At 33.7% G+C, this 23,234-nt stretch overlaps 4 protein-coding genes across 9 annotated transcripts; 3 read left to right on the top strand and 1 right to left on the bottom strand.

Annotated features, from left to right (window-relative positions):
• Positions 1 to 1,830: 1,830 nt before the first annotated feature.
• Trhn (tryptophan hydroxylase) lies at positions 1,831 to 7,288 on the top strand. Its single transcript, XM_011643775.3, has 12 exons — positions 1,831 to 2,280; positions 2,480 to 2,584; positions 2,984 to 3,197; positions 3,802 to 3,905; positions 3,984 to 4,051; positions 4,119 to 4,169; positions 5,067 to 5,165; positions 5,416 to 5,462; positions 5,551 to 5,686; positions 5,870 to 5,996; positions 6,067 to 6,296; positions 6,425 to 7,288. The coding sequence occupies exons 1-12, from the start codon at positions 2,170 to 2,172 to the stop codon at positions 6,741 to 6,743; spliced, it is 1,611 nt and encodes a 536-aa protein (XP_011642077.2). The 5' UTR covers positions 1,831 to 2,169; the 3' UTR covers positions 6,744 to 7,288.
• An 895-nt stretch (positions 7,289 to 8,183) lies between these two features.
• LOC105430281 (suppressor APC domain-containing protein 2) lies at positions 8,184 to 10,595 on the top strand. Of its 3 annotated transcripts, XM_011643774.3 has the most exons (6): positions 8,184 to 8,700; positions 8,770 to 9,354; positions 9,565 to 9,711; positions 9,799 to 10,011; positions 10,102 to 10,244; positions 10,330 to 10,595. In XM_011643774.3, the coding sequence occupies exons 1-6, from the start codon at positions 8,515 to 8,517 to the stop codon at positions 10,334 to 10,336; spliced, it is 1,281 nt and encodes a 426-aa protein (XP_011642076.2). In that variant the 5' UTR covers positions 8,184 to 8,514; the 3' UTR covers positions 10,337 to 10,595. The 3 variants fall into 3 exon arrangements, with proteins under 3 accessions (XP_011642076.2, XP_011642075.2, XP_011642074.2); XM_011643773.3 differs by having other exon boundaries at positions 8,185 to 9,354; positions 10,102 to 10,249; XM_011643772.3 differs by having other exon boundaries at positions 8,186 to 9,354.
• A 1,500-nt stretch (positions 10,596 to 12,095) lies between these two features.
• Positions 12,096 to 15,402, top strand: LOC105430280 (uncharacterized). 2 transcript variants are annotated; one of them, XM_011643770.3, is made up of 4 exons: positions 12,096 to 12,551; positions 14,548 to 14,688; positions 14,803 to 14,934; positions 15,195 to 15,402. In XM_011643770.3, exons 1-4 carry the CDS (start codon positions 12,503 to 12,505, stop codon positions 15,257 to 15,259), a joined length of 387 nt encoding a protein of 128 aa, XP_011642072.2. In that variant the 5' UTR covers positions 12,096 to 12,502; the 3' UTR covers positions 15,260 to 15,402. The 2 variants fall into 2 exon arrangements, with proteins under 2 accessions (XP_011642072.2, XP_011642073.2); XM_011643771.3 differs by having other exon boundaries at positions 14,551 to 14,688.
• A 164-nt stretch (positions 15,403 to 15,566) lies between these two features.
• Unr (cold shock domain-containing Unr) lies at positions 15,567 to 22,615 on the bottom strand. 3 transcript variants are annotated; one of them, XM_011643769.2, is made up of 11 exons: positions 22,466 to 22,615; positions 19,988 to 21,293; positions 19,730 to 19,906; positions 19,451 to 19,641; positions 19,167 to 19,377; positions 18,843 to 19,072; positions 18,464 to 18,725; positions 18,120 to 18,347; positions 17,813 to 18,018; positions 17,144 to 17,731; positions 15,567 to 17,076 (listed from the first exon to the last, which is right to left on the bottom strand). In XM_011643769.2, the coding sequence occupies exons 2-11, from the start codon at positions 20,384 to 20,386 to the stop codon at positions 16,908 to 16,910; spliced, it is 2,661 nt and encodes an 886-aa protein (XP_011642071.1). In that variant the 5' UTR covers positions 20,387 to 21,293; positions 22,466 to 22,615; the 3' UTR covers positions 15,567 to 16,907. The 3 variants fall into 3 exon arrangements, with proteins under 3 accessions (XP_011642071.1, XP_088932170.1, XP_088932171.1); XM_089076044.1 differs by having other exon boundaries at positions 19,721 to 19,906; XM_089076045.1 differs by lacking the exon at positions 22,466 to 22,615 and adding an exon at positions 22,312 to 22,329 and having other exon boundaries at positions 19,721 to 19,906.
• Between the last annotated feature and the right edge of the window lie 619 nt (positions 22,616 to 23,234).

Raw genomic sequence — 23,234 nt, forward strand, 5'->3', positions numbered from 1 at the left:
GCTGTTTACTATTCGATGAATAGTCATTTTCTCCGTTGCGAGATCTTTCTGCGCGTTTGGTCGTTTCGATCGATTAACAAATTTCAGCCGATTTTCTCGAGACCACTTAAGAAGTTTTGAAGGAGAATGCGTCTCGGAGAACGAAAACGAAGCAACAGGCGAGTCTATCGACGTTAAAAAGCAACAATTTGAAAACGCAATGAAACGTAACTAAGAATAGAACATTAAAAATAGGTTATGAATTAAAAATTATAACTCAAAAGTGTACACAGATTGTATAATAAAAAAATTTTTTAAAATGTAAACGTACACGGAATATAAAATAATAATTTGGACTTGAATGTAACTGAATATCCTTTAACTAATGATATCTGCAATATAACCCGATCGTCCGAGAATTATAAATATTAGAATGGAGAGATCGATGCGCTGCATATACAGATATACGGTAAGTACAAAAGTGAGGTAATTAAACATGTTTTATTAGGCGACGGGAAATAACTTTATTGGTGTAACTTGGAACAAAAATGCAGATCACGAGACGAAGAAACTGACGGTATCGACGGTGTCTGACCTAGTGGCCTTTGCAGCGGGATAGGAGACAGGCTAAATTCGTGCTACTTGGCATATCCCATTAAAACTTCCCCATTTGATTTCATAGTAGACTTCTTGCGTTGACATATCACCGTTGATAACGCCGTGCTCTCTCAATCTTCACCATTGTATTGTGGCGGAAACGGATATCTCGTGGCATATGTAAAGGTGAAATCCAGAGATGAAGCAAGATTGCGTCATGCACATAGAGAATGAGCGCCTCATTGTTTCACGATGATCGAAATCTCTTAATCCTTAAACGTTGATATTTATTTTCGTAGCGTCATTGTCAGGATTGAAAAATTTTACAATACATTCGACAACGGGGTTAACGAAGTCGGTGACGAATTAAATTGATTGAATAATAAATAGTTATCAATGTCGAGAACATTCCCAAGAGACATTCCTTTTGGAACTTGCAACCTGTAAACACGTTTCGATAAGAGTAGAGTAGCCTAGTCGAGGATCGAACGATACTCTCAATCTCGCTTAATGCCAGAGAAACACTCGGTATAATTTAGCGAGGGTGAAACTGCGTTACGGCAGCTGATAGTGGTAAGTGATGGACCAGTCGTAATGTGCTGCATCTACTTTTTCTCAGAAGTGGGAGTACCCCTCGGGCGTTCGAGCTTTTATTAAACAGTTTCTTTGTTTCAGAGAACGGGATCCGGAGAATAAGAAATCGCCATCTCATCGAAGATACTTTCTTCTCTAGATAGAAAATCGTCTCCTCGAGTGACCGCTTCTTCGTTTCGACGTTATATCGCAATTTTCTTTATTACAGCGTATACAATTTTACGCTGCGTGAAAACTAAATGTCTGAAGTATCTTAATTAATACAAAACCGGAATTACATTATGATGATGATGATGACGTAATATTTAAAATAGATAAAATTTTGTAAATAATTATGTTTCATACTTATTTTTTATAGTCGTAATTATTAAATAATACTTAATAATTACATGTTCTAATATATTAAATACAATTTTTCTGTGTCAAAGTACGAATATATCTTATTTTTTTCTATCTCTTTAAACAAAGAAAAAGAAAACTATCTTATATTTCTCGGGTAGAAATTTATTGCAAAAATAAAAGCGTACAGTGTCGCGCCTTATTTATTGGAAACTTTGCAATTCTTGCGCGCGCCCCTCATTATCGCTGCTCCTATCATCCGGGTTCCAATGACGTCACTCACGAGAAATACATTCAAGGACCGGCACCGCTTGCTGCTAAACGGGGGTGAACCAACACTTGTCTTCAACCCCATGAAAAGCTTTATCCGACCAATAGGAATCGCTAGTGCTGCTGTGCGCCGCCCAGCTACGGCAAGATCGTCATTGAGAAGAACGAACGCAAACGGGGAGACCGAGGTCTTAAGAGGATCTTAAGGATGGTACCGGCACACTGTTGCTCGTCTCCTTAAAGACAGCGAATCGTCAATCAGTCGCAAATCTGTCTGACACGCGTCGCGCGAGATATTAAGAATATAAATCCGCGCTAAATTTCATAGATTTTCAAACAAAATTAACAATCTTGTCTTCTCTCTTTCGCGAATTCATTGCAAAAGTCATCATGAGTGGATCGGGAAAGAGTCTTCTCGGGGTGTGGCTGTACAGGAGAGGCGAGAGTTGGGCTGTCAAGGAAGGAAGTCCGTTACATAAGTCACATACAGCGGATGTTACTGTATGTTTGACAAGAAAAGATAAATGAAACAGATAAATTTTTGTTGTTAACAATTCGGCAATTTCAATTAAAGTTATAATTATGACAGTTTAAAAATTATCTTCAGTTGTTTAGAGATTTATTCTGAGTATTTGTACGAATAAACATAAAAGTTGAGATGAACATCTTATTAAATAGATATGTCCTCTCGTTCATTCAGATCTCTGAGGGTGAGAATAATCCGAATAGTGACAATAAAAATTCTGTGATATTTTCCTTGAAGAACCAAGTCGGTGGCTTGGCACGAGCACTTCAAGTATTTCAGGTACATTTTATGTTCCTCATTTTTTTATATATTTGTATTACAATTGCATTAAACCTTTCTTAAATCTTTTTATAAGTTATACAGTAAACTTGAAAACATGCGATCTCGAAAAATAAAAATGTGAACGATAACTGCAAGAACTTCTTTTGAAAATTTTGATTTTGCTCACGAATAAAAATAATTACCTTCCTGATAATGTTATATTAAAACAAATTATTTTGACGTTTCTTATTAATATCAAGCAGATAAATTTGCGACAATCAATATGATGGAAAAAAAGTTCTAACAGTTTGTTTTTCAAATTATAATTATAAATCATAAATACCACGTATGATACCGCATTTGCAAGTGCATCTTAAAATTTACCGAGTGAAGCTATGTTTTTCTTGTCGCGCGTAGGATTTAGGTATAAATGTCGTGCACATCGAATCGAGGAAATCACTGCGCCGCGGCTCCGAATACGATATTCTTGTGGATGTCGAATGCGACTCGAAGCGGATGGAGCAATTAATGAAGATGCTGAGCCGCGAAGTAGCAGCTATCAATCTCGCCCATTACGAGCAGATCGGAAGTATACCACGCGCGCCTTCTCTTTCGACCGCGACAAGCTTCGGTGAGTCTCCACGTGCATGAATATCGATAGAATGAATTTTTCATCGTAACGAAACAATTAAACGCAATTCCAATATATGCTATTGTAAATATATTGTTATACATACGATCTGAAGTAACGAAATTCCGATACGATAAACTGCAGTTTTAGCCTGAAAAACATCATGTATGCCTAACATTTATAAATTAAAAGTTACAATAATTTACGATAAAGATTATTTAATTTCAAATTGAACGCTTAATTACTTAATAACAATATAATTTGTCAAGTAGTTTCTGATTATTATCGTAATCATCATCTTAATATTTATGATTCTATTAAGATTTACAGAATTATTTCAAATCTTTTAAAGTTTTTAAGCTAAAAATAAGGTATATTAGTCGTGCGATCTCTGCTCACGAAAGAGAGATCGAAAGATATTTTATCGAATATCTGTACACGCTCAGTTTATCGCTGTTGCAACTTACATCCAAAGTGTAATCCTTTTAGCGAAAACTAAATTTGCAAGTCTGATAGAATTCGTATCAAGCTTTTATCTTTTATATCGCTTTTGTATCTCCAAGACATCTGTTAATGGAATATCTTAACAATACGCAATTTAAAGATTTTAGTGAAGTAGACATGCCTTGGTTCCCACGAAAGATATCGGACCTTGATCGAGCCCAAAAAGTTCTCATGTATGGATCGGAATTAGATGCAGAGCATCCTGTACGTTTAAAACATGATTGAAATTATTCTCTCTCGTACTCGAGCATGTGCTTTAACCGAATTATTCGACGATTGTAGGGTTTCAAGGATACCGTGTATCGTAAACGTCGCGAGCAGTTCGCCGATATCGCTTATAATTACAGACAGTGAGTAAAACAAAAAGGCTTACCCAAAAGAGGACTTTTTTTAACTGTAAATAATGTGACGTTTTAGTGGCCAACCGATACCCAGGGTGCAATATACACCAGAGGAGATCAGGACTTGGTACGTCTTTTTTTACAATTACACATTTGCATTTGTAAAATTTTTGTATCATTTTTGTAAAAAAAATGATATATTTTGTTTAATAAGCTGTCAAAGAAATTGGGAAAAATATCATATATATTAAAATTATGAAAACTGCACAATTTTCTAAAATTAAATTTGCAGAAATTGTTCAAAATAAAAAAGACTAAGTAAAGCAATTAACGAAAACATTTTATGGTCATGGAAAAAAATCATTTATTACATCGCAAGTCGCAAACTCTAACTGATGTCATCTTTCGAAAAACGATACAACTTTTTCTCATTAAATTACGGATAAAACTGCAAACGTGCCTTCGTGTATATGAAGGCAATTGGATACAAGAAATCATTTCTGTTTCCTGATATTTAAGTTATATATTCGTTCGGTGTCTTCGATGCGAACTACTATCTTTCGAAGCCAATTCGAATCGAGAAAGTCAGTTCTTCCTCTCTATTTCTTCTCTCTCTCTCTCTCTCTCTCTCTCTCTCTCTCTCTTTCTCTTTCTTCATGTGTCTCTTTGTAAAGCGCGAATCGAGGTAAGATTGGCACACGCTGAATGCACCCTTAATTGCGTCAATTTGATTTATCCCCGGCGTAGGAAGAGATCAAGAAGCAACTTGGCTAATCCAATATCTCTGGCTTCAATGCAGCGACGCATGAAGCAAACATTACTGCTTTAACAAACTTAATCAACACGAGAGCTTTTTGATAAAACTTGAATAATTCAATGACTATCGTCAATTTATCTTGTTTTAATAATACTTTAATAAGATCGTTTAAAGCACAGCGAAGCAAAGATTTAAATCGTTAATTAAAAACATTATTAAAATATTATTAAACAAAACAAAACAAAACAGCAATTTTGTTTGTTTCAGGGGAACCGTTTTCCGCGAACTGCACCAACTCTATCAAAAATACGCGTGCAAAGAGTATTTGGAAAATTGGCCGAAGTTGGTCAAGTATTGCGGATACAGGTGCGGATATGCAATAGATATTAAACAGATATTAATACAAAATTTATTTACAAAAAAATAAATGATTATAAAAAATTTATAAAAGATTTCCATTTTGAAGATGATTTATACATAGATATAATTTTTAAAAAATAGATAGAGAAAGATATTAATTTATATAATTAATTATAATTAATTTGTTAATTTATTTTATTAATTATAATTAATTTAAAAGTAGTATAAAATATTTTATATTTTTATATTATGTTAGAGAAGACAACATACCTCAACTGCAGGACATAAACGTTTTCTTGAAGCGTAAGTAAAATTGTTATGTAGTTAATGTGTAATTTTGCAGAAGTAATAATAATAATAAAGGTTTAAACGAGATCCGATACATCCGCAGGAACAACGGGATTTCAACTTCGTCCGGTTGCGGGTTATCTGACGCCGCGGGACTTCCTTTCCGGTCTGGCTTTCCGAGTGTTTCACTGCACTCAGTATATCCGACATTCTTCCGATCCATTTTACACACCGGAACCGTAAGCATGTTTTTTGGAAAAAAAATATATATATATATATATATATATATATATATATATATATATAAAACAAATTGCAAACTGCAAAACAGATATCCACTATAAAATAAAATTCCTAGCTGAATTGTTCTCTCACTTTGAGTTGTAAAGTATCTGCTTTAGTATTTGCTTCACAATTTGCAGAGATTGTTGCCATGAATTGCTGGGCCACATGCCGTTGCTTGCGAATCCAAGCTTCGCGCAATTCTCTCAAGAACTCGGTCTGGCTTCCCTCGGCGCATCGGATGAAGATATAGACAAACTGGCAACCGTAAGTCTTCGAACACAGAAGAGTATTTCTTTCTTCTATTACTCATTCGATTTTTGCACCTTTTGCACAGTTGTATTTCTTTACTGTGGAATTCGGATTGTGCAAACAAGACGGTATGCTACGCGTTTACGGGGCTGGCCTGCTGTCATCGGTGGCGGAACTGAGGCACGCGGTTACCACCCCCGAAAAGACTATGAGATTCGAACCTGATATCACATGTAAACAAGAATGCATTATCACCGCGTTCCAGAATGCGTATTATTACACAGATAGCATAGAAGAAGCAAAGGAGAAAATGCGGTGATTACTTTCCTCCCTTAATATACTTCATTTTAGTTACCCTTTTTTTCGAGTTCGAAGAGGAGCAAATGTCGTTGTGTTATCATTTGCATTGTTATTATATTGTATATCTTATATGTTTTTTTCAGCGCGTTCGCTAATCAGATTCAACGACCCTTCGGAATACGCTACAATCCTTACACTCAATCGGTGGAAGTGTTGACGGATGCTCAGAAAATTACGGCGGTGGTCAGCGAGCTGCGAGGTGATCTTTGCATAGTATCGAACGCCTTGAAAAAGATCCACGAGCAGGATGACACCGTCGATGTTGAAAGGATAACGAATTTGCTGACGCAAGGGATCGAGATGCCGCAGGACAGTTCGTCTTCAGACAGCGACGATAGTCCTAATGCCGAGGAGACTCGTCCTCAAGACACCGAGCAATCGCCTCATGACGATAAAGAATAGATAAATGCCACTGTGAAGAATTAAATAACATCGCTTTTAGTATTGCATGTATTAAATTCTGAAGAATGCTTAAAGAAGTTGACATGAAGCTTTAGAAATGAATTCTCTCCCACGAAAAATAAAAAACCATTTTTGCCATTTCACATGAAGATATCGTAAAATTGATTTAATTATATTGAGAGTGGATTAATAAAAAATTAGAATGCTCCGCGTAAAATAAATGGCTAAGAAAGAACTTCTGATTCTTTCATCCAAGAATAATTATGTAATCTCTGTATGTTCTATAATAAGTAATTATTAGAAGGAAAATATAAAATATATGAAAGAATATGAATAAAATATCAATACTAGTCAAATTTAATTTTAGAGTACATTTTAGCATGAATAATTAAATTAAAATATTAACTGTATGTATAAATAAAATACAATGTAACACTTCTGTCTGTAACTTTTAATCTTACGTAACATATATACATACATAGACAATTTTTCTGGCTTTGATCCTGTATCTATAAATGTATGTATAAATAAAGCGTTATGAAAAACTTTATTGAAATAGAAATGGAATATAAAATAGAAATATGAAAAATACTCAATAAAATATGTCTTTATTTAAAAATATATAATTATATATTATTACATATATTTATATATAATATATGACGTTTCATATATAATTATATAATTATATATATCTATATATGATTATATATATATATATATATATATATATATATATATATATCTTATTATATATTTAATTATATATGGAAAAGTTTTATCGGGTAATAATAACGGAATTAAAAAATATACGCAAAATTATAATAGAATTAATTTTGTTCAATTCATTCCATTTTTTTTTAAGTTTCATTAAATATCTTCTTCTTATTAAATATCAATTTTGCTCTATAAAAACAGCATTTGCGCATTATGTGATTAATCAATCGATGAATTAAGAAACTCGTCTTATATTTCTGTTTTAGAAATAATCTTTCGTAAAATTTTACTATAAACTTTTATTTTTAAAAAATTAATATAATTAAAAATATTTTACATATATGCTAAGTATACATATGTGTAAATATATACATATTTAATAAATATATACATATTTAATTAATATCTATATATAAATTTATTTGAATTACCTAAAAGATAATAGTACAGTAATAGAATAGTATAGTAATAGTATAGTAATAACTAATAGAATATAATTAATAGTATTCTTTAATTTGTTAATAGTATTAATAGTATTAATAGTATTCTCCAAGATAGATTTCCACTATTAAAAGAATAAAGATGCGTTTTTTTTTTTCAATGATTTTTCCAGAAGGCCAAGTACTGATACACCATAAATACCATACTTATCAACAGAAAAATGAAGTGGTCGTTTACGTCCTTACTTTTTCAACTGGCGCTAGTGCGTGGAGAATTTAATAGTAATAGGAGAAGGCCGCTCTCAGATTCCTCTCTGGCGAAACTGACGCATGATTGCATATGGCTACGCGGAGGAGGTTAATCTACGGGGAAAACAACTTGTTGCAATCGTGAATCGTAGTAAATTTGGCGCGAGATGATCCTGGATCCACGCGGCGAACAACGATAACTTACTCGTAGATATGCGCGCGAGGAGGGATGCAGGGGACGAACACGCCTCAGCTAAGTAGCCACGATTTTTGAGCGATCTCGATGATGTAGCTAACCGTATTCTGGAAGGCGACGCGTAACAGATCCTTGTTGAGATTTGATCCTAGCTCGCGCGCGGGCAAATATGGCGCAAATACAGACATCGACGGTGGACGGACTGCCGAAACACTTCGTCAACGCGATGCGCACGTTGTTCGATATAATGGACGATCAGAATACCGGTTTCGTCAAGTTCGCCGACATCGAGGGCCGGTGGCAAGACGATGGCACGCAGGGTTTGCCCAAGGGCGTGCTGGATAGCCTGAAGAAGGTCACGCCGCCGAATGGATTATTATCGTTTGAGAGATTCTGCGCGGGTCTGAAGATCTGTTTGCTGCAGATACAGGCGGAGGCGGATGCGAAGAAACATGACAGTCAACCCAACAGGCCGCCGTCCGCGCCGATACTCATTCCCGACAGTCAGAACAAGACGACGTGGACGTCTCCCAACACTGCTACCATAAGACCCAATAATGCTATATCCCAGCAACGTACTCTTAGTATGCCACAGTTGCTGGCCAATCGTAAGGATATGAATGCACAGTTGGAGCTGATGGACGGTAGGAATATTGGAGAACCGAAGATCAACAAGGTATATGGTCCACCGAAACCACCACGAACTGGCGCTGCTCTGGAAGGTAGAATAATGGGCCTCGAACGTAACTTTGATAAATCTGAAATCAGGACGGCATTGCAAAATTGGCAGATGGGTCTCATGATGAGTGACGAGAAAGAGAAGCGTCAACTGCAACCTGTAAATTATAGGCCAGACGCTAGAACATTGCTAAGACCATCCAGAGTCCTTGGTGATGGTAAAGCGGTTGATATACAGAGCAATCAACTCGGTCTTCAACCTAAGAAACCTTCAAATCGTCGCAGAGAGCCCAGGCGACACACGTTGCAGAATGGTATTGATTACAATATGGTAAAGATGTTCTCCTCTAGGATTCCCAACTAACATTTGGTGATTGGTTCTGGGTATGCACTAAATATTAACAGTCGATACATATCTATTAAGAATATAAAATATTTATAAGCTTGAATATTTCTTAATTAATATTAGTTCTACTTACACAAACAAAAATCTTATAACTTTGATAATTTGAAATATATTTATAATATAAAATATTTTTAGATGAAAAGAATGAAGCAGATTGAACAAGAGAAAGATGTGTTACTTCAAGGTCTAGCTGCCGTTGATAAAGCTAGAGAATGGTACTTGAAGCAAATAGCGGCTACTCAAGAAAAAATTAAGCACCTCGGTCGAATGGGTTCCCACGTGGTACACTTTTACATACTTTTTTTTTCTTATATCACATGGAATTCGGTTTGAATAAAACATTCATATTCATTCTTATATTTCACATAGGAACAGTGGACAGAGGCACAGCAAGAGCGCTTAGAATTGCAACGAGCACGAGTTCTGGAAGTGAATCGACATTTAGCTGCCTTGATAAGTAGTTGGGAACGCGGGGGACTTCCCCTTCACATGAATCTTGCATTCCTAAGTGCTCCGATCTCAGCTCAACTTCAACAGGATATGTTATCGAGATTGAAACAACAAAATCACAGATTAACGGAGGTAATGCATAATAATAATAATAATAATAATAATGCACTATATATAAAAATCGTAAATCAGTTAATATATATTTTTTTATACAATGTACAGGAAGTTAGCAAAAAGAGTCAACGAATAGCATTACTTGAGCAAGAAAAAGACAGCCTGGTTAGAGAATTATACAATAGGCAATCTGGTTTGATCCAGTCCCGGAGAGCAACGATGATTCATGAACAACACGATCAAACATTCATGTAAGGTACTAAGAGTTGAAATTATATATCATCAAACTGAATAAAGACAATAATCTTTGATTTTATTTGAAATTATTCTTTTCAGAATATAAATAATCCAGGCTTTAAAAAATGTGCTACGAATAGAATCAGATAAATTTAATTTTAACTGAAGAAAAAAACTGATACGGAGAAGTGTCCCTATTAGTGATGCCAATGCTGTACAAATATACTGATGCCAGACGTGTCAGCCGCAATGTTTTAAAGTAATAAATGAATAAAATTGTATGTTCTAAATATCCAAGAATGTTTATAATGCCATGTAGAATATATTTTAAAAATATGAACTATTTAATATACTGTGTTAAAATATCATTGCCTTATTAATGCCTTTTGATGTCTTACATCAAGCTTATATTAGACTGTAAAATATTCACTAATATGCAATCACAATTTAGATATAGATAAATATAAAATATCTTAAAATTTCTGTAATCTCCAAAAAAATCTATCTTAATAAATTATTTTAATTATATAATAAATATTACATGTGACTCTTTTTCTTTATAATATGATCTTAGATCAGCTAAAATTATTACTTTTGTAACGATAACGCATGATGCACTATTGACATATTGATCTTGATCTTGCAAATTATTAGATTTTATTGTTTTGTCAAGAACATGAATTTTACGGGTCTGTCTCTGACACACATTTCATCAATTTCCTGACTTACAACTGCCAGTGTCAAATGTTATCAAATTCTGAAAAGCGATAGCATATTACATCCGTTAGTTTAAGATCTTGCATAGAACTAATCATTAATTTAAAAAGGAATTTCACGTACATGACAAAAATAATTTCATAAATAATCAATAACTTTTAATTTTGTTATTTAATTGTATATTAATTGTATATTTTTAATTGTATATTTTTAAATTATAAAAGATATGATAATTCGATAAATTAAGGATAAAAAGTTAATATAACAAAAAATAGCGATTAAATGATGTATTCTTTTATAACTTGTAATATGTAAAATATTAATTACATGTACATATATACAATATCCTAATATTATATAATAATTAAAGTAAAAATTCTGGATGTAGTTCTTCCACTTTTTTCTCTTTCTCGTGGAAATTAAATTAAATTCATCTTTTATATAAATAACAAACTCGTTAAAAGATAATTGGTGATAATAACATGTCCGAGTGTGCCTAAATTATCATTTCAACGATGTTCTGAGCGAAAACTTCCATAACGAAAATTGAGTTCATTTTTCCATAACGAAAGTTAAATTTTTGTTTCGAATCCAAAAAGATTAATGAAAATCTCAAGATCTTTTTTTCATGAGATGTCACACTATGTCACAAAAAAACGATAATTTTATTTGTTACGATTGCACAGTAATAACGAATAAAACTCGAATCTTTGAAAATTTATCAAAAAATAAATAAAAAAAAATATATATATATATAATTTTAAACTGCTAGAAATCAGTCATAGAAACATTACGAAGCAATATTTACAATCTTTACATAATCGCATTTCAAAACAATCACACGCACAAATACTACATACTAAATGCAATCGTTTTGCATATATGTCAGAAGATATTATATACAAAGATTAAATATTTTATAAAAATTCTTTAAACATTTTAACATGTGTGATTATAATTCTTCCTATATCTAATCTTATCATCTAAAAAATCTAAAATCTACAAAAAGTTAACGGACTAAGTCTGTCTCTTCTTGCACAATTTTTAACTTTATCATGTATATTACAAATGGATAGTTTTATTTTAACAGATTGCTTTTGATTAGTATTGAATAAAAAATTAAGGAATTGCATGATTTCGTGTTTCAGGCATCATTGCGGACGTTGACGATCGAGTTGCACCCCACGCATAGTTCTTCAGCGATTGGACGGCTTCCGTACGATTGCAACTAGTTTCAGCAGTCCACGACAGTTAGCTGCCACGAGTTGACGGGTTCGGTCGATTCGGCCGCTGCATCGTCCCCGAACGGCACGATCGCTTTTCCCGTTGCAACGTCGACGAGAGAACGCGCGTGCGAGGAGAGGCCACACTGACCCCGTATCCCCTTGTGTAGAGTCTGTCGACCTTTGACTCTGGACCGGCGACAAAAGCCTACCAAGCAATCGCCAAGCGGTCGACGATCTCCCCTTTGAGCTCCTCTCTTGGATTATCGCTGTCCACGATATCCTTCACGGGGCTCTTTGACGTCTCTTGCTTCACCTTATCTGGGAACACCATGCTATCGAGATTGACATTGTCGGTTGCTCTACTCCTTTTAACAATAGGTATGTCGCATTATAATATCAGTCCCAAATAAATTACACTATATTATATTATATAATTATAAATTATATTATTTTGCATAAGTAACAAATATTTAATAAAAAATTTTTTTAAATATATTATAGAGATTTTAATAAATAGCTAGAATATCGCTAGAATTTAATAAACACATATAATTATGAATAATTAACGATTGTAATCAATAAAAATCAATTATATTCGTCAAATTTGGATCTTTTTCTCATCATTTGAAGCTTTTTCTCGGTTTAAGATTCGATTTTATGTAGTCAAATTTGCTTTTTAATAAAGAATACGATGTCGGAGTCAGAGTGAAGAAATTTTAGAATACTGATACTGATTCATGAAAAACTAATTTTTTTACGGTCATGACTCAATCATTTGTATTTGAAACTAATCGTTCAACGTTTGAAAAAGAACTTACTTTTCGATAACTTTCTCAAATCATGTAAATATTTTACGGGCAACGATATTTTCTTATAATTTTCAGTGAATCCGTTAGAAAGATCTATTGTACCAATTTTTAGATTACAGTAATTTAAGATTTAGGTTGCAATTGATGAAGATACAATTGCATCGAAAAGTTGTAAATTAATAGAAAAATAAAAGAATTATATTAAATTATTCCAAGAATTATTATTAATATTCCGCGTATAAATTTTGTATCCGAGTATGCGTTGATATCTGAGTATATATATATGTCGTATATTTCACTTAAAAACGATGAAAATCTTTCATACTATGCAAGTAGAGTCAAATTTCTTTTTTTATTACTAATTTTATATTTGTTATGTAACATAATATTTTTCAATTTTTTTTTAATCCTTTTCCTTTAATGCTTCTAAACATATCAGTTTCTAAAATTTTTATATAAGTCGTTATATTAATTTAAACATTAATATTACTCGAAATTATTACGGCCCAGTCAGCAAATTTAATCTCCCATAAAATGAATAGCAATGTATGAGAGACGCGCTCTCAGTTTACTTTCTGAGTAATCAAATGATAAACCCATCATACCGATAGTAAATGACACTCTCAATGATGAACATCCCACACAACATGCCTCTTTTACTGATTACGCTTCTACAACGGACCATATCATTTGTAATTAATAATTACCCTTGAATGAATCGAATGATGAAATACATAAACACAATGTTCGTTAAAAATTAATGTATATATACGGCTGCGGGACATCCTCATGTTGATGAAATAGAGATTGCAAATTTCATGCATCACAGTCAAGAGTAAACGAATTTAAAAATCGATTAGCCCACGCATAATATTGTCTATCTCGTGAAAGGCTTATCAATTTAGACAAGTGGGAAGTGCAGCCGAGCACATCCGGCGCGAACGTCTCCGTTAAAGCGCCACTATCTTTCCTTGGGGTAAATAAACCGCAGATATTTCTATACTGCTTATAGTACATTCACCTAAAAATAATGCAGATAATTAATAAATATAAAACGTAATCATATAGATTCGCGTCTATTAATTCTTTTGATACCTTAAAACAGTTATTAATAAATACGTAGTAATATGTCAAAAAAAAGCATTATATTATTCTAAAGCTTCATATTATTCTTTTCTTATATTTAAATATCCCCGAATTTTATCGCAATTTCTTCGATCATTATATTGGAAGATATTTTTTCATAAAATGTCAAGGGTATTTATTGTATTTTTTCTGTATTGGACATTATATGTATCTTTATATATTATTAGATTATTAAATTTGAAATTTTGTTAAGGTCAATTTGTGCGAAATTAAAGATTTTCTTTTTTAACTTTTTCTGCTGTAGTTAATACATTAAGAATTTTACATCTTTATTTATTTGAAATAGTCGGTATTTTTATTGACGAAAAATTGCTAAAAAAATATCAGGAATACTTTGTACAAGTACGATTCTTCGCTCAAGTAGTTCAAACAATGCACTTGTTCAAATCAGTCCAATTAACACCAAGCTTCTTTGCCAGCAGTTATAGTCTCGGAAGGATGCGAATTGGATCAAATGCGATACGGATGTCGCATTTACAATGCACAATGCAGTTGCGGTTACGGCTGCAAATCCGAGTATAGGTATGACAACAATGACGATTGCAAATTAGCGCTGAAAGGTAACAACAAATACTTGCGCTCTTACTTGATTTGTTAAATCTATAGAACAATAGATATGTTCTTGACATGTTGATCAATGTGCTTCTTGAGAATTTTAATTTGTCTCGTTGCAGGAAGACGTAGCGACATATGTTATCGATCGAAACCTTGTCTAAATGAGGGTTCATGTTCCCAAATATCATCGGAACCTGGATTTAAATGTCGCTGTGAAGGAACTGGATTCTATGGCACTTATTGCGAGACACGTTAGTATCTTTAATAATAGCAGATAGTTTGATTTAACTTTCGTAGTTTTAGCATCATAATTTTTCTATATATTTATCTTTTGCGTATTAAGTTGCCGAATTGAACGGGATAAAAAGCGGATAGTAGAAGAAAAAAATGGTATATTATTTAATATCGAAAAGTTCTTGCATTTTTTGGATTTTTTTTTTTTTTCATATAGAGAGCATATTACGATGATGCAAACAAATGAGAAAAAAAATCAAACAATTCTATGTTACAGCTTGTCCACGACCGGATGTTACACTTTTACGAGGACAATACCCTTATGAATGTGTCGTGATTTAACCCGAATCTCTCCTCTTACTTTCATCTGAAATTCAAATTCATTTTAATATGATACACAACGTACAGGGAAAGAAACGCATTTCATAAAACGTATTTACACACATATCTTTGTACATACATAATAAATATTAAAATCTACAGATGATACGTCATTTTCATTTTGCATCCTCATTCAGAATATATGAATCCTTAGAACTTCTTATTATCGCGACCTTGGAAACAGCTCGGTGAGTGAAGCATTAAAGTTACATCGCAGAATAACTTGCAGTCTCGAAAGAGCTTTGACGTTTCATAGAAGATAGATATATTTCGATGCTTCCACTGTTTATTCATCAATAATTTTACAATATGTATGCACATGATGTGTTGGATCCATGAGTTTCGGGACAAGCGCTTAGTTTGTATCGTGCTTGTGTTATGTACTTTACCTTATTTTACCTTATTTCTCTCATATTTCTACAATAATGCCACATGTATCTCGCTTACCGTTTCAGATGGCAAAACTTATAAAACGTGACTTCTTATTCTTTACATAGTTTTTTTTGTAATTTCCATTGTTGTATATCCATAGAATTAGTAATACTAATTTGATTTTACAACACTGCATTAGAGGAACTTAACGACATGTGTATATATATATATATATTTTTATATTTATATATATATATATATATTTATATATATATATATATATATATATATATATTATCTAAGATAAACAGTTGGCTAGTCATAACTCTTCCTTTCCTTTTTTACAAATTCATAGACATCTTTTTAACAAAGTGACTCAATATCGTAATTTATTACAACAAAACTCACTTGTTCTTAATAAAATTATTTAGCAAATTTCAATAACGAATCTGTGAAGGCTATTCTCTTTTAATTTTACCTTTTTTGCATCATATAGACTCTGGCATTAGTTTTTTTTCTTTTTCTTTTTTTACCCATTGTACATTTATATTACACTACGATGTACATAATAGGTAAATCAAGTTTCAAAATAAATCATATGAATAAAGATGGTATATATCGCGCGACATGTATATATTTTTTATAGAGATAGACGGACATATCTCAAATACAAGCAGATTGCAAATCCAGCCTGTAAGTATTTTGAGATGTCTTTTAGTATTTTGTTATATATTTTCAAGTAACAAATTATATATTTACCGAACTTCCACGCAAATAGAAACATACTAATAAAAAATTTCGAATCTTATAAACTATCCATTACGCTCAAAAAAGTAACTTTGAATAGGTAGCATGCTATAAATTCATCAAGATGTAGGGAAATTAACTAAAGAGAGAAACCAATTACGTATTAGAATAAATTCTAACATTTATCTGAGTAAAACGAATCGTCTTCTTATTCCTTTTCCTCCCATTTCCTTCCTTTATGAGGTGATAAAATAAGTCGTTGTTCTTTTGTTTACTTTTTTTTTTACTTTTATATTATTCCGGCCCTTGGTCACCATCCATTTTCAGATTATTATCATTATAATTATTGTTGTCACATTAGTCTGAATTTGGCAAATGTTTACGACCATGCTTACAATAATAATCTCTGTATCGAAGTATAGACTAAAAACAAATTGTAGATTACAATTTGGATAATTAATAGCCCAGTCTCATTAGCTGCCCAGGCGCATTATTCTTCTATGGCACCAGGGATACGCTGGCATCTTTCCTGATTGAACCCGCGCGTGCCATCAGGCCCTTTTGGTTGCCTGACTACAGTTAATTTTGGACCAGTATCTTCCAGCGATATAGTACGTAATCGACTTATTAATCGCTCGGGTCTTTGCTGGACTGCATCGCTGTTAAAAATAAAAATTTGCAAATAAAAGATGCTGCTATATTTGTATAATAAAAAAATTAATTTACCTTAATCGAGTTACACTGCACGCTGACGATTTGCCAGTACGTTGATTAGTAACCAAAACGAATTCAACCTGATCTCCTGGCTGCAGCGTAACGTGATCTCGAACCTCACTTACGTGGAAGAATAATTTTCTACCTTCATCGACTTCATAAGCGAGAAAGCCGAAGGGGCCCTTCATTGCGTCCACAGTCGCTCTTCTTTTTTTCCTAACAGCTACGATGTTACAAGCATGACCCGCTGAATCAACCTGTAATTGCACAGGATCGCCAGCCTGCAATAGCTCCCGTTTGTTAGAAAGTCCCATGATCCCAAATTCATATTCCGGCGTCTCTTCATCTTCGTTAGTTGGATTAATCTTGATCAAACCAGCGTACTCAGCCTGCTCAGGATTTGCGCTTCGCAACGGTCGTACCACAGTACCATCGAGTACCTCGCTGACTGGCGTTGGCCTGGGAATACTTCCGCGAGGTACTACTTTAACATGATCCGCAGCTACGCAACCTCCAGACCCTCTTCCATTACTCGAATTACTAATTGTACATTCGATATCAGCTCCTAATTCCAATGTACTAGCATCTCCTTCAAAATTACTGCAAATAAAACACACATATAAATGCCATTTTATGTACACATTAAATGCATAGTTGATCGTTATAACTAAAGTCTCTCACCTGTAGTGAAAAAATATTTCTCTATCATGATTTACGGTCTCAATAAAGCCAAACCCATCCTTAAGGGCGGCGATAAAACCTTGACATACTTGTCCGTTTGATTTTTTGTTAACATTTTGAATTTTTTCACCAGCGGCATTTACTAAAAATATGTCTTCAGCAACAAGTTCTTTATTTCGTTTCACTTGAACAATATTGAACATTACCTATAAAATCAAGAAGATATTTTCAGTAATACAAAAGTTTCTCTCAACAGTGAAATTATTTACCGATCGCGATCTTTCTATATAATCTCGTATAAATATACCTTATCACCCAATTTTGGAATATGTTTAGGGTCGCAATCTTTGGAGAAGAAAATGATGCTCTTCTGTTGGCCATATCCAATAAGACCAGGTTCCATCGAATTAGTATCCTGTATTACAGTACCTAATATATCCTTCTCTATAATAGTTTGAAATGTTACAGTACCCATTGGCAAGTGTTTCAGTCTAGTAGCACTTTGTCGAGTATTAGAGAATGATGATGAAGGATCCTTATAAATAAAATAAAAATAATAAAATTAGAAATTAGACAGAAAATAATAAATCGTAATAATAAAAAAATGTATTTAAATACAAAACGAATATTATCATACTAAGATACACTCACTTGCATGACTGTAAATTCAACTTCATCCCCTACACTAATTTCTCTATCAACATCAAGAACTTCGTTAAAGTGAAAGAAGAGTCTTGGCTCTCTTTCTACACAACGAATAAAGCCAAATCCATCTTTAAGAGACTGTATTACACCTTGTTCTCGTTTTTCCCCTGACACAGTGAAAGATTCTGGTAATAACATTATCTCTGTAGCTCTTTTAAGCTGATCTCTAGTATCTGTCGCAATACGAAATTGGACCCAGTCCCCATGCCTGTTAAAATCAAATTACAACGAAGATATATTACAGCTATGTGGAAAAGAATTATTACGTTTAAATAAATGTTTATTTATATATATAAAAGAGAAAAATTTATTAATTCACATTTACCTAAGAGTAAAATCTCCTTTTTGATCTTTATCACCAAAGGGTACTTCAACTTCAGAATGATCACTGTCTCTATATCGAATACGACCAGGTAACGGATCATTTTGATGACGAGCAGCAGTGCCTCTCTCCAAAGGTTTCAAGACTTGTCCTTTCACCACTTCATTACTGACTTCTTCAAATACAATTGAGCCAGGCGGTAACTTTGTAATATTACAAGCTACCTCCTTCCCCTATAACAGTAAAACATTAAAATATCAAATATTTTTCTTATTTAACTATAAATATATTTTCAAGTAACATTTATACAATTTTTGTCTTACTTACATTGCGGGTCTGTATTATAAATTCTACATCATCTCCTAGCCTAAGTTCTTCTTTCATAGATTTAGCCTCGCTAAAGTGGAAGAATATCTCTTTGACTACATCAGCACGCTCGATAAAACCAAAATTTTCTTTCATTGAGCATACCACTCCGCGATAACGAACCGGATGTGCCGGATTTTCTAGTCTTACATTACATGCACCCAAGTTTCCTCTACAAAATATTTACATACATGAGAAAAAGGAAATTACAAATTTTTCATATTAGTAATAAATACTATGCATACCGTTGATTAGTAGCAATTTGAAATGACACTTTATCACCAGCACATAAGGTGACGTTTCCCTCAACATCATCTTTGGTATATGGCAAAAAAAAACATTCTCCACGATTTTCATAACTGATACGCCCCTGCGAATCGCCGCTCGCTTGTAACTCTGTCGTTACATTGCCAATGCACCGTTGATCGCCTAATGCCTAAAAAAATTTATATTTATATTTCTTAAATTAGTTTTTTTCTTAATATTTTTCTCCAACACTCTATTATAATAATTACTTTACTAACCACTGGAGCGATTTTGCTGACGGTGCTTGCAATAGGTTTACCTGTTCGTCGATCGTAAGTCATTTCAAACTCTACTGGATCTCCAATTTTCAAGTGTTCAATATTACCGCTAAATTGGCTAAAATGAAAAAACAATCTTGCCTGTCTTTCACAGCATTGTATGAATCCGTAAGAATGCTATTAAATAAAAATCATGAGTAAATTAGTCACTATACACTTTATAATTATAGATAATTAAACTAAATCCACAGTACTCACCAATAATTTTTCAATTATACCAGTTTCCCGTGTTCCTTGATTCGCAGATTGATCCTGGTAAGTAGAATTATTAGTGGCAGGTTCGTTTGGATAACTAGCATTTGTTTCCATGCCTGTGAATTCAAACGGAAATCTTGTGGCGCCATTACGTGGCGACGATTGTGTACCAGGATAATTTCCATAATTAGTGGTAGAATTTTTACCACATTCAGGAGGTGAACCCATATAATGATCACCAGTGTAGTTGGTACCATTTCGATAATTATTAGACGTTGGCTGATGAGATCCCGTTATGGCTTTAGGATTTGGTATAGCCATAGACTTATAATCAAGTATTGCTGGGTCAGAGTTCATGATTGGCGGCGGCTGGAACGTTTTCCACTGAGGATTGTTGGACATTGTCTTTTCAATTTGCGCAGTATTATGTATAATATTTACGTATAATTTAGCCCTTCTTCTCTTGAAACAATTACTTAATTTCTTTTACGTTTACACACTTGTTTCACCCCACAATATATATATACTTATATTTAGAAATTTTTAGTCTTTCTCAATTATTTGTTTAACATAGATATCACAGAACGGTTCTTGGTACCTTATATCTTTGTTCACTATTATAATATTACAAGAACTTAATGAAGAGGAAGAGTGGCTCCTTAAAAATGCTGCAGAAATGCAGGCTCCTTTGTGACCAGAAAGTGGAAGTGAGGTCTCTTGAAAATATTTTAACGCGTTTATCATGAATTATTTATACCAAAGAGTACCATAGTAGTTCGACACACAAACTTGGCACTCCTTAAACGCAGATAAAAATGTTCTATTAACCAAGCGGAGCAGCACAATCTCAGCCGCAATCACAATCACGGTCACTGTATTGGCTCACCTATCTCTTGCTCACAAGGCTTGTTGTGTATACAATATACAAATGAACAATGCGGTTAATGCTGACTTTTACGACTTAATACAAGTACAAAATCTTAGCACACCATATACTGTCAATACTTTCCATACGTATATGCTTGAATATTATAACAACTGATAAATACTCAATTTAGCGTGCACTAGAACAACTGTGTTTCCTTTTAAACATCAGTTATCCCTTACAAAAAGAGTAAATCAAAAACATAGGAGATTTAAAGGATAAATGTTGACTTGAAAATCCTCAGATGTCTTCAATGCGTGCTGAGTCTGATTGTGTTCTTCCGATATTTCTATAGTAACGTTCGTTTTCCTTCTTCAGCTTTTAAATGTAGAATTTACAGTGAGCCTTAGTTTCAGAAGTGTCCTAAACTAACAATGACACAAGCTGCAAAAAAAAAACAAACAACAAATTAAAAAACTATTTCAAGTATAAAATATATTTTCACAGCATATTGATTAATAATTAGGATTCTATATCAGAATTTTACATTATATAAAATTCCTGTGAAACCTCGTAATATAAATTAAATTATACACAAAAAGTTTTATAAAGATTATTAAATTTCAATATATAAAACAAATAGATAAATTTCACAAATATCATTTAAAAATAAGATAAAAAAATGTAAACACAAGAATTAATCACAATGTGTTGCACAAAAACTAACCAAATACTAAGGATTTTCTATTCTAACAATTTCCCACAGACATGTATTCAAACAAGGATCAATTTAAAATTATCGAGAAAATTCGCTATTTATTTATTATACCCGAAATTTATAACGCATGTGTAAATCGAGACGCACGTTGTACCTCTAGGTTACCTCATCCTAGTAGAAAGATAAAAGAATTTTCCGGACAGAATACGAAGAAAACAGCCGAAGCAAAATAACAACGCGTTTATTTATAGCTCATCGAGGCAAACACGCATCCTCCTGATTATCTGAGTTTGACATTGACACGATATACCGTGGGGAAACCTGCTTGTGTTTTATCGTTACGCGACCGACGTGGATCGCGTCCAACGCGAGGCTACCGCACGGTGCGGCGGCGTGTTCCGCGTATACACGATGAATCATGACTCTCGGACTGACGCGCTCCGATCTCCACCGAGATCTGCTCGTTCTCGGCTCGCGCGCTATCGCTCGACGATATTATCGGACACGATTACGCGGAACGATCGTACGATTTCGAAAAAAAGGGGGTGGCAATCACGGGGTAACGTGCGACGATCCTTTGCGGATCGTCCGTTCCGATCTCGCGACCGATTTGTCCGGTTTCGCGGACATCTTTCCCGTCGCCTCGGCACGCCCCGGCCAACGGTCGTGCCGTTATCATGTGCGCTCGTCGTAGTTTTACGCGAAGTTGATTTTTTTATGAGGTCGCGGAGCGCCTTATCTCACCGCGGTGCCGCGAGGCCGCGGCGCAGCCTCGCCGGGCTGTCCGGGTCGCCGAATCGACGAGTGATCGTCGATGGGCATCGCACTAACCCGGACAGCACTCGTTCCCACACAGAGCTCGCGGTCATGCGACATTAAGAGGATTTATGAAACTCACCACGACACAGCACAGCACTGACGACATGCCGCCATGTTGAATGTCAACATTCGGCGTTCACATACGGCCAGCGGGAGCGACCACGAGTTTCCTGTATCGCGTGTGCGCGCGCGCAGGCGCTCGCAGGATCTCGCTTGACCGCAATGTGCCGATAGGAACGGGTCCGCGTTAGAAGATTTCTGATTTTTTCAAATGCATGATTTTTAGATCGAACGCATCTCTCAGTGGATTCCCGAAATTGATATCTGATCGAAAAATCTACTCTCTTGATTTTTTTTTAATGTAATTTCTAAAAAAATAATTCTAGAGAATAATCTTTCCCATTGGATATCGAATTCTTCCTTATATATTCATTTTTACGATGTGAATTAATTTTAATTTTGATTTTCATTCTTTTAAAATTAAAAAAAAAAGATAAAATGTTATTATCATTTAAAATCTAAATGCTATATAAAAGAATAGATAAAGATGAATTTTTCTGAATTTTTAACTTTTATTCATTTTATATAAAGTGTTTCAACATTAGTGTATTTAATTATAGAATTTTTAAATTTGTAAAGTTATAATAAAAAGATTAGTGTTATTAGAAAAATAATGCATTTGATCGGTAAAACAGACAAGTTATAATTTGGCTGAAGACTAATGCTGATCATTAATATTTCTATCAATGTAATTTTAATTACAAGTTACTTTTTTTTACTTCTAAGAATTAAAAAATAATAAAAAATAAACACAAATTAAAATAGATGAAGGATATAAAGATCATTTC

The sequence above is a fragment of the Pogonomyrmex barbatus genome, unplaced genomic scaffold (genome assembly GCF_055798465.1).
Source record: "Pogonomyrmex barbatus isolate J1 unplaced genomic scaffold, ASM5579846v1 scaffold2, whole genome shotgun sequence".
NCBI lineage: Eukaryota > Metazoa > Arthropoda > Insecta > Hymenoptera > Formicidae > Pogonomyrmex > Pogonomyrmex barbatus.

Coding starts and splice junctions, on each gene's coding strand:
- Trhn (XM_011643775.3), top strand. CDS start 2,170: ATGAGTGGATCGGGAAAGAGTCTTCTCGGGGTGTGGCTGTACAGGAGA. Junction 5,166..5,415: donor GTCAAGTATTGCGGATACAG/GTGCGGATATGC, acceptor ATATTATGTTAG/AGAAGACAACATACCTCAAC. Junction 5,687..5,869: donor CCATTTTACACACCGGAACC/GTAAGCATGTTT, acceptor CACAATTTGCAG/AGATTGTTGCCATGAATTGC.
- LOC105430281 (XM_011643772.3), top strand. CDS start 8,515: ATGGCGCAAATACAGACATCGACGGTGGACGGACTGCCGAAACACTTC. Junction 9,712..9,798: donor GTCGAATGGGTTCCCACGTG/GTACACTTTTAC, acceptor TATTTCACATAG/GAACAGTGGACAGAGGCACA. Junction 10,012..10,101: donor AAAATCACAGATTAACGGAG/GTAATGCATAAT, acceptor TACAATGTACAG/GAAGTTAGCAAAAAGAGTCA.
- LOC105430280 (XM_011643770.3), top strand. CDS start 12,503: ATGCTATCGAGATTGACATTGTCGGTTGCTCTACTCCTTTTAACAATA. Junction 12,552..14,547: donor TCTACTCCTTTTAACAATAG/GTATGTCGCATT, acceptor CTTCTTTGCCAG/CAGTTATAGTCTCGGAAGGA. Junction 14,689..14,802: donor TTGCAAATTAGCGCTGAAAG/GTAACAACAAAT, acceptor GTCTCGTTGCAG/GAAGACGTAGCGACATATGT.
- Unr (XM_089076044.1), bottom strand. CDS start 20,386: ATGTCCAACAATCCTCAGTGGAAAACGTTCCAGCCGCCGCCAATCATG. Junction 19,642..19,720: donor TCGCTCCAGTGGTTAGTAAA/GTAATTATTATA, acceptor AAATTTTTTTAG/GCATTAGGCGATCAACGGTG. Junction 18,726..18,842: donor AAAGGAGATTTTACTCTTAG/GTAAATGTGAAT, acceptor TGATTTTAACAG/GCATGGGGACTGGGTCCAAT.